The following is a 10,430-nucleotide window of genomic DNA, read 5'->3' on the forward strand; positions in this document are numbered from 1 at the left end:
ATATTTATTTCTCTTTGAGAAATAATAGGAGCTTTAGTAACAAAGACATTTATCACAATATAAGTTGAAACCACTCAAAACATGAATTTGTAAAATAATAAGACAATCAGTGTGGGTGGTATCACAGCTTCAAAAAGATTATTTTCCTGGTAAATTTTCAGTCATTATTTACAAAGTATGAAATTTTTGTTAGTGTGAATCATAGTCTTCCTACAGGTTTCAACCAAAGTGTAATTAAGTATGGGTTCTGGCTGTATTCAGTTTTTACATGTAAACTTGATCTTGTATAAGCTTTATACTTATCCAAATACTATTAGGTTTTACTTTTAAGAAACATGTCAATAAAATTTTATTAAAAATAAACCATAATAAAACACACCTTATTTACCTCTGCCTCAGAGAAGTCACAGAAATGAAATGTATAATAAATAAAATTATTTGTTGAACATCACATACCTGGAAAATAAAAACCACTGTCACATTTAAGAACCACATAGAAATATGCTTAAACAACTTATGATACAGTCATTTTTAAAGGAATTGATGATGAAGAAGTTAGTTACTCTGGCTTACCAGTGTTTCTCTCATTCTGTTTCTGTAAACTCAACTTATGGAGATGATAAGATGACAGAAAAGATGAGGTGTCTCATGGCTTGTTTCATTTCTCTGTTCCTCAAACTATATATAAAAGGGTTCAGTATTTGAGGAACCACAATATACATCATAGAAAAGACTACATTCTTAACAGAAGAGTCAGAAACAGCAGAACTCATATACACTGCAAAAGCTGTCCCATAGAATAAACACACTACTGAGAGATGAGAGCCACAGGTGGAAAAGGCTTTATTCCGTCCCTGGCCTGATGAAATCTTAAGAATGGAAGACACAATTTGAATATAAGAGAAAATAATTCCAGCAAGAGGAACACCAGCGAATACACTAGTAACTGTATATATGAGGAGGGTATTGATGAAAGTATCAGAGCAGGCAAGTTTGATGACTTGAACAAGTTCACAGAAGAAATGGAAGATATTATGGTCTGTGCAGAAGGTTAGATTTAGCAACATCAGACTATGTAGTAGTGCATTCATGGTACTTATCAACAGTGAGAGAAGAACCAGCAACACACATAGCACAGGGTTCATGATAACTGTGTACCTCAGGGGATGACTTATGGCCAAGTAGCGGTCATAGGCCATCACAGCAAGGACACAACTTTCTAAGCCACCAAAAATCAAGACGAAACACACCTGGGACAGGCAGCCCATGTAGCTGATACTTTGATCCTGTGCTTGAATGTTCATTAGCATCTTTGGGATTATTGTTGTGCTTATACAGATGTCAGTAAAGGACAGATTGGCAATGAAGAAGTACATGGGAGTATGGAGGTGGTAGTCGGAGCTTACAGCCAGGATAATGAGAATGTTTCCAAAGATAGTAACAAGATACATAGACAGGAACAAGGTGAAAATAAATGACTCAACATCTTGAGCATATGTCAGTCCAATGAGAAAAAATTCAGAAACACCTGATTGGTTTGAAAGTTCCATATTGATGCTGAATATTACACAAAAGAAGAGGTGAAAATGATCTGAATCTTGTTGGGCAATGATACTTTTTCATTAGCATGTTGTGGGTATGATAATGGCTGAAACATTTTGTATGAAGTCTTCATAAATTCTTTGGGATGACCTATTCAAAATATCTTCCATAAGTAATGTCATTGAATTTGATGTATTGAAGCTTGTGAACTAGTGATTTAATATTTTTAAGCTGTATTATTTAATGAATAAAAAATTATTAATAAAAAAGAAATAGAATTAAAAAATAAAGTGTAAACTGCATTAGTAGTTCAGTTTTTAATACACTTATGCTCTATTCCTCTTGTCCTTTGTTCCTAAACCTCAGTTCTCTTCAACAAATACTGAAACATTTGTAAATATAGTGGCAAATGATATTATTGCAAATAATAAGGCATGCCATTTCCTTGAGAATTCATCCATACCTAGAAAAAAGATACCAGAAAGAGCAAAGTAAACCTAAAGTACCTGTAAAGCAATGGGAACCAGTGTTGGTATACCTCAGAATTTTCTGAGTTACTCATCAAATTACTGAAGAATAAGTTCCTACTATCAGTTCTGTTGACACGTGTTGATTTCATAAACATTTATTATGCAGAAAGAAAAGATAAGAAGTCTAATCCCCTGCATTCTGTTTTAAATCTATAACCAGTCTTGATTCCTGCCTCCACATATGACTCAATTAATATTCCAATTTCTGTGGCTATAATAAAATACCATGACCAAAGCAATTTATAGAAGAAAACATGTACTTTGATTTTAAGTTTTCAGAGTAGTAAGCATCCATCATAGTAAGGGATAGAGAGAAAGCATGACAGTAAACATCAGGCATGGTGGCAGGAACACTGAGCTGATAGATTTTCAATCACAAGCATGAGGCATAAAGAACTAACTGGAAAGACAAAGAGGCTATTTCTCCAGATATGACCTAAAGTCACTTGTGTGTGTGTGTGTGTGTGTGTGTGTGTGTGTGTGTGTGTGTGTGTGTGTGTGTATGAGCGCATATGCGCACCATAATTGTAAGAATAATTGAGTCAAGAAAAGGAAGAACATTTCTAACTCAATGTATATCTTACATAAGAACATATCTTATGACTCCACTTATGAGATTCTTCTTTATGTTGAAAAGTAAGAATTTATTAATTACTCTGATATTTCATTAGTCTGAATATATGATGACATATATAAACATAAAAGTAATTTTAACACTCTACTAAACAAAGTTTAAATATAGATTCTGAATTCTTAAACTAGGAAGTGCGTTCTATGAAAAATGTGCATCATGAATATGTTTTAAGAATTTTTGAACATGTATTGGTCAGTACATTTTTGTTATTAATTATTGTCTCATAATAAAAGTTGCAAGATTTACTATATAACAATCATCAGCAAAATATTTACATAGTTCAATGTGCTTGTTTTATTTATATTTATTTCAAGAAATAATAAAGACATATTTGAAGTCCCACCCTTATATACTTGGACCAACCTGACTTTTACCCCTTGCCTAGGGAAGATTGACATACTGCCATTTTATAAATCATTTCATACAATTTGATTGTATATAACAGCATTTTTCTAAAAATTCTGTTACACTTCAAACATTTTGTATAAGCAGAAACCTACTTCACTTACCATAACTGGAATGTTTAAGTCTTTTGTTTCATTAATGATGGTATAGTCACCTTTCATTAATTTTAAGTAATATATTCTCCCACAATACCACAATACAGTTCTATTCTATATTCCCTAAGTTTTGAGGACCACTAACAATAAAATCCATGTATAATAGCAACTATCACCTCAAGTACCATATGTCTTTAGGATAAGAAGAAGAAAATAAGTGTGAAGGAGACTAGTGAGTTAAAGTTAATGAGTCAATGCTTGGTATTTTATTGCTTTATTTAATAATACATGACATAGAACAAAGTGCCAACATTGGCTATTTGTGGAAATAAATAAGTTGTCACTTTTGTCTGTTACTAGAAGTTTTCACTTGCTTCCTCTCAGTGTCATTGTCTTTCTAATTTCTGTTGGATTAACTCATACTGTTCAAGACAGAATAATTTATGGCAGAATTTTATAAGGAATTCTCAAGGGATGAGAATGGAAAATAATGAGAAAATTTCATGCCAATCTAGTTTTTAGTAAGTTTCATACTATTTTATTTTTATTGTTTCTGCCACTGAAAACTTTTCAATGCCTTTTTGTCCAGGTAAATGGCAAGTTCATTTGGACTAACTCCTAAAGGAGGGGAGTATTTGTGCATATTTTTCAGCAAAAAGCCTCTATCAAGACAAAAATTTAATTACCATTCAGGGCCAGAAATATAACCTTGAAACCCTTCTTTTGTTCATAAACTTGAGTCCTACAGTTTTTATTTCTGGTTTTCTTGGTGATTCATTATGATGCATCACTCTATTCTAGTCACCTCCAAGCCTGCTAAGTCTCAGGAAGCACCTAACATATTGCCATTGTTATTGTTAGTAACACTTTCTGTGATGCTTCTGTTCAAAGTGTTTGATAATTGTAAGAGTGAAATAGGAAGACTGAAGCAGAAGAGTGAAGCTTTCTGAACATCTGCATTTCTCACTGGCTATTCAAAGTACCTCTACATAATAGTCTAAACAATTTGTGAAAACTTGTATTCAAAAAACAGAAAGGACAAGAGAAGTTACTCATGACAATGGGTTGATGTTCTATTTATAATTCACATGGTGAAAAACTAAGCCTTCTAATCCTCAATGTCTGGCTATATTTCAGAACAATTTCTGAGGAAAGTAATTAAGTTGGAATGTGGTGTTATGTGTAGTGTTAGCATAGTTGGACATGTTTCTTTGGAATCAGACCAAAATCGGATATAAACTAACTTCCCCACACACAGAATGTTGCATTAAAAAAACATTCCTCTAAATATAAGAAGAAATACACTATCATGATATTTGATCTTGTAACGTCTGCATCCAGAAGAGTGAAAAAAGAGATATTCAGTTCGTCAGCAATGTAGATTATAGAAATATCATTCTGAAGACCTAGCAAACTAATGCACATATCAAAACCATGTTTAATTCTACCACAAATATTTAAGAAACTATCAGAATAATTTAAAAGAATTGTAAAGATTGAAGAAATTTAGATTTCTGATCAGAAGGTATATGTCCTGCCCTAGTGTGTATTATTAGGCCTATAATAATGAAAGTTAGGTGCGTGTCAGCACAAACATGTTTGAGAATGTTTCAAGAGATTGACAGCTGATCAGAGAATAAAGAAAGCCTAACTTGAAATTTTACATATGTCTTTTCTTCAGTGTTTCCCAAAATGTAATTACAGGAAAACACCTTCTATCATTTCTAAATTTTTCACAGAAAAATAGTGAGGTCCCTGGCTATAATCACTAACACTAAAGTTCAGGATCACACTTGGTTGCTACTCACAGTTTGTTCTTAGGACAAGTAGACATATGAATTGACTCCACAGCTTCCTTAGAAACAGAGACATCTTTGACATTAAGCTCCAATCTGATATTTAGCAACCAAAGTCCATGAATTATGTGGTCACAGGCTGACTCTGATAATGTATATATCTCATAGGATCAATACCCAAAGATTCCCATTAGACTCAGGTTTCTCCTATTACTCTAACCTCAAGAGAGCAAGTATACATTGACTGTGCACTCAAAAGTGAGAATATAGCATCTCTGGTTATCAGATCCCGAGGGTAACTATATTCAGTTCTATTTATTATATCTGCATATTTTCAATATTAATATTTGGTAAGATATTTTTATTACAGTTTACTGAACATCATTTTGATTTTTAAATTTTAGAAAGAAAGGTCTACATGTTTGTTGAATTTCAAAATAAAGACAAGATCATAGCTACCTGTTTTTAAAAATCAATTACCTAATTTTTAGTAGTCTCTAAAAAGTTTAATTACTTTTTCTTAAAAGCAATAATATTTTGATATTGTGGATCATAATATTTAATTGAAGAACCAAATGCTTTAATAAAAGTTCAAAGCAATAGAATGAAGACATGTATAAATCATGAAATTTGTTAAAATTCATCTATCTTTTCATAGGTAGAGATGATATTCCATACTGGAATTCACTTTGAAATATTTAGTATTAATGAACTTCAGTATTTATGTGTTTATCGACATAGAATGTGTTTTGATGAATATATCAACAATTATCTCTTCAATTATTTTTTCAAGCATAAAATGCATTATTAAGAATTATAGAAGGAAGGCATAAAGTTAATACTGAGCAGTGACGATAGGCCGCAAGAAACAGAAGATTTAGAATCATATAATTAAGATAAATTATGTGTTGTTGGTTGTTTTTTCTCTTTTGCAGGGTCCCACTCAGCTCCCTAATAAATCATTCACAGAGACTTATTCTTAATTATACATTCCCAGCCTTAGCTTGGCTTATTTCTTACCATCTTTTCTTATCTTAAATTGTCCCATCTACCTTTTGCCTCTGGGCTTTTCCTTGTCTGTTCCTGTATAATTTTCTTTGTTTCTTACTCCATGGCTTTCTGTGTAGCTGGGCATCAGGCCCATGGGTCTTCCTCCTTCTCTGGCTACTTCTCTCCTAAATTTCTCCTTTTATTCATTCTTGCTACCTCTCAGCCCTGTCTATCCTTTCTCATGCCTCACCATTGGCCATTCAGCTCTTTATTATCAGATGTTTTAGACAGGCACAGTAACATAGATTCACAGAGTTAAATAAAAGCAACATTAACATGAGTAACACACCTTAAAATAATATTCCCCAACAATCATGTACATGTATAAAATTTTGAAATAAAAAATCCAAATAAAAAGATTATGCATCATGACCAAGTGAGATTTATCCCAGAGTTTAAGGTTTATTTAACATGCACAAATCAACAAATGTAATATACCACATAAATGAGGAAAAATCCTATGACCATTCCAGTTGATACAGAAAAAGTACTTTATAAAGTTAAACATTCTACATGATAAAATTTTTAAAGAAATTAGAAATAGAACATTCCTCAAAATAACAAAGATATGAACAACAGAACTGCAGCCCACAGTGTAATAACTGAATTTTCTCTAAAATAAATAATGGAACATAAATACCTACTCTTGCATCCTTTATTCAGTGTAGTGGGTAAAGTCTCAATTTCCTTCATCATCTTCTATTTGTTTTTGTTTTGTAGTGGTGGTTATTGTGGTAGAAACAATGGTGCTTCTTCTTCTTCTTCTTCTTCTTCTTCTTCTTCTTCTTCTTCTTCTTCTTCTTCTTCTTCTTCTTCTTCTTTTCCTTCTTCTTCTTCTTCTTCTTCTTCTTCTTCTTCTTCTTCTTCTTCTTCTTCTTCTTCTTCTTCTTCTTCTTTGCTTCTTTTTCGTACCCTTTAGATTTTTTAGTTCTTTAGAATCAAGATTTTCACACATTGAACAGTCCTCTACCTCATAAAGCTCACGTATAATTATGAGCCTCAATAAATCCACAAAATCTCTATATAAGTCCAAACCAACCATATTAACCTTCTAACTCTTCTGAGAACCTAACCCTATCTGGACCAATAAACTGTACATCAAACACTACTACTTTTTTCATAACCTATCTTTCATCTGTTGTTTTCCAGTTATTAATACTCTTTGGACTTTAATCTGTAATAATCAAGTGTCTATGATGGCTCATGTGTGCTGCTACAAGATGATGCCTCTATCCTACTTCAAGTTATATAGATTTTCTCTCAAGGAGGGATAAAGTAGTTTTACTACACATCTCATTTTCTATAGTTCTAACACTTATTCTATCCTCATACATCATCATAGCCACATAAGCCAGAATGTTAGCAATATCTTCATTTCTTAAAAAATAAGTTTTTCCAAATTTAACCAGTCCAAGTGCAGAACATTCTAAAATTATCATGGTTCTGTGTTGAAATATCAAGATGACATATGAATTCAATTTCTTTGTGTAGATGTTTTGACACAAACAAGACATAAAGACAAAAATGAAACAAAATTAAGTAATTACATCCTGAATACTAACTTCTACTACTTCTGTGCATTTATATCCTCCCTCAGAGAAACTAGCAATTCCATATTTGTTACTTTTCCATCAACATCAGGAAGGAAATAGAATGAACCTAGATATCTATAAGCTTGATAATGTGAAATAAACTTGTGAGACAAACATACACTTGCATATAATTTAATTTTAGTCATCTCTTAATTAAATTATGAAATTTGGAGGAGATGAAACTGGAAATATAATAAGGGAAGTGACTCAGTTACAGAAATATAAACATCACATGATCTGTCTCATATGGAGATCCTAGCAAATGATGTTTGTGTTATCTAAATAAGGGATTCTGAAAGTGAGTACAGTCTACGAAACTAAATAGGAAATCATGAAACAAAAATAGAGTATGTGTTGAGAAAAGAGATTGTGAAGAGCAATAGGTCACATATAATATATATAATGCTTCCTGGGATAATAAAAGGAAAGTGAAGGAATTTAAGGAAGGAAAACAACAAAAACAAATGTTTGAAAATGTTCATAATGAAGCTTGGTTCATTGTGCAATAATAAACACAATAAAGTCGAAAAGCAAAACATAAAAAACAAATTAAAGAAAAATGTGGATAAAGACTTAGTGGGAGACAAAGATCCACTTGCCTGCCTGGGGCTCTCCACCCTGGGCTAAGGGGAAGAAACACGGGACTGCCAGGCACCCTGCAGCACTTGGCAGTCAGGCTATATTGTGGTAATCAAATATATCGTGGGGTGTGGAAGAGAGAGATATTCGGAATAGTTCATGTCCTGTGTAGAGAGGCAGACTCGAAGAACTGAAAGCAATGAGGAGTGCGCTGAGGTGGAATGGCCTGCTTGCTACTCACGGCTGTGTCTGGGTTTGGGCTGCAGCCAAGGCCTATGTCTGCACCCATGGCTCTGTGGCAGCCAGGGTCTGTTATGATGTTAGTGGCTCTTGTGAGGATCTGTTTTGATGTTAGTGGCTCTTGTTATCAATGATGGCTGATGGGATAGGGCTGCACAGAGTTGGCTTTGCCTCTTAATGGCTGCAACACTAAGGAAAGCTGGCCCTGCCCTTTACTGGCCATAGCACTGGAGAGAGTGGGTTATGCACCTTGCCTGGGCAGCACGACAGAGTGAACCCTGTTGGTGGGAGCGCCAGTGAGTGTGCTGACTGTGTTGGTGTGAGAGGGGCAGCAATAGTCTTGTACCTTCATCTGCCATGTGGGGGCACAGGTAAGGGAAAGAGCTCCTCCTATCTTGCTTCTCATCACTTGCAGCTGGCAGGAGAGCTAACCTAGATCCTCACCAAATGCAGCACTAGGGAGAGCATGCCCTGTCCTTCACCTGGGCAGCATAGTGGTGCTGACCCTTTGATTGGGGCATGAGTGAGCCAGCCCCAATAATGTAAGCATCGGAGATCTGGCCCTGTTCCTCATCTACCCTATAGTAGAAGGAGGGAGAGGGGAGATGCACTTCACTCCAACACTCGCCACCTCTGGCAGGTGGGAGAGCTGACCCTGAGTTATGAGTTCCAATGAACTGGCCCAGCACATCATCAGCTGCAGCACTCTGGAGATCAGGTCACAGGTGAGCAAGCCTGAGAACATGAGGGTTAGAGATCTAATCCCGCCCCACATCTGCCATATGGTGTTATGGACAAGGGACAAAAGTCCCCACCACCACCCCTCATCACCTGTGGCAGGTGGGAGAGCTGTCCCTAAGGACACAAGACCATCAGCTGTCTACATCCTGTCACTTAAAGACACTACATTTGTCACAAAGTTACTAGAAAGAGTTCTTCATAGCATTCCATGAACTCTTGATCCCAGAAATGATATGCATTTATAGTTTCTACAATGAGTACCCAATTATTTTTTCTTTTGTTCATGACACATGAGAGAAGTTTAATTTATGAAATACAAAATTTCAAATATTTCAAAATTATTTTGAAATACTGAAACAATCATTATTTATTTAAATAAACAGTTTGGTGTATTAGAACAGCAACAGAAGAGAATACAATTTTCCAGAGATGAGCAGAAGTATAAGAGAAGTACAGAAAGGATAAGAGTCCTTTAAAAGACTACTTTCTAGACATGACATGATTATCACATGCATGAACACACACCAGCTACAGTTACCTACACAAGATCAAGTCAAAAATACTCAGGCCTATATGAGATAGATGTTTTCTGGACCTGATGCCCATTGAGGAACCATTGACAGCTGATAGTTTCTAAGAAGGGAGAACAATTCTTCTGTGAGGGTATGGTCACCAGTAGCTTTACCATCATCCAGCTGATGGTCCCACAGATGTGCATGCATAGGCAGCACTAATTGAACTTAGTAGATTATTACTCAGCATGAATGAGGAAATGGATTATGACATTTCATCCCTAGTTAAGGAACTATTCACATTCAATGCCCACTTCAGAAGCGACAATCAATTTTCTTTGGGTATGTGTTCTCTAAGAGGCCACTCATGTTCTAGTTGATGAACTCATGAACATACAGGTAGCTCTAAGTGAACTCAGTCCATTTAAAAAACACAGAACATATGAAGTTGGGAGGGGAAAGCAGTAAGAAATGGGAGAATGAGAGTGGAGGGAAGGGGTAGATTTGATCAAAACACGTTACATGCATATACTAAATTCTAAAAACAATAGACCTAAAATTTGGATGAGCTATACTTAAGAGGAAATAGGGTTATGGAGGGTCAAATAGGGTGTAGATATGATCATATTTTGTAGGAGGCATGGAGGTCTTTGTGCTCATAGATAAACACTAGGTAACCTCGAATGTTAAACACACTGGGTTGTTCCTTCAAGT

General features: G+C 34.8%; 1 protein-coding gene across 1 annotated transcript; it reads right to left on the minus strand.

The window, feature by feature from the left end:
* Window positions 1–608: 608 nt before the first annotated feature.
* On the minus strand, window positions 609–1,556 carry LOC128103034 (olfactory receptor 7G2-like). The gene has a single exon (XM_052727097.1). The coding sequence runs from the start codon at window positions 1,548–1,550 to the stop codon at window positions 609–611; it is 942 nt and encodes a 313-aa protein (XP_052583057.1). The 5' UTR covers window positions 1,551–1,556.
* Window positions 1,557–10,430: the final 8,874 nt, after the last annotated feature.

This window comes from Peromyscus californicus, unplaced genomic scaffold (assembly GCF_007827085.1).
Source record: "Peromyscus californicus insignis strain IS unplaced genomic scaffold, ASM782708v3 Scaffold_11__1_contigs__length_118956290, whole genome shotgun sequence".
In the NCBI taxonomy this organism is placed as follows: Eukaryota; Metazoa; Chordata; class Mammalia; order Rodentia; family Cricetidae; genus Peromyscus; species Peromyscus californicus.

Excerpts from the sequence above, each read along its gene's own strand:
- LOC128103034 (XM_052727097.1), bottom strand. The coding sequence starts at position 1,550 with ATGGAACTTTCAAACCAATCAGGTGTTTCTGAATTTTTTCTCATTGGA.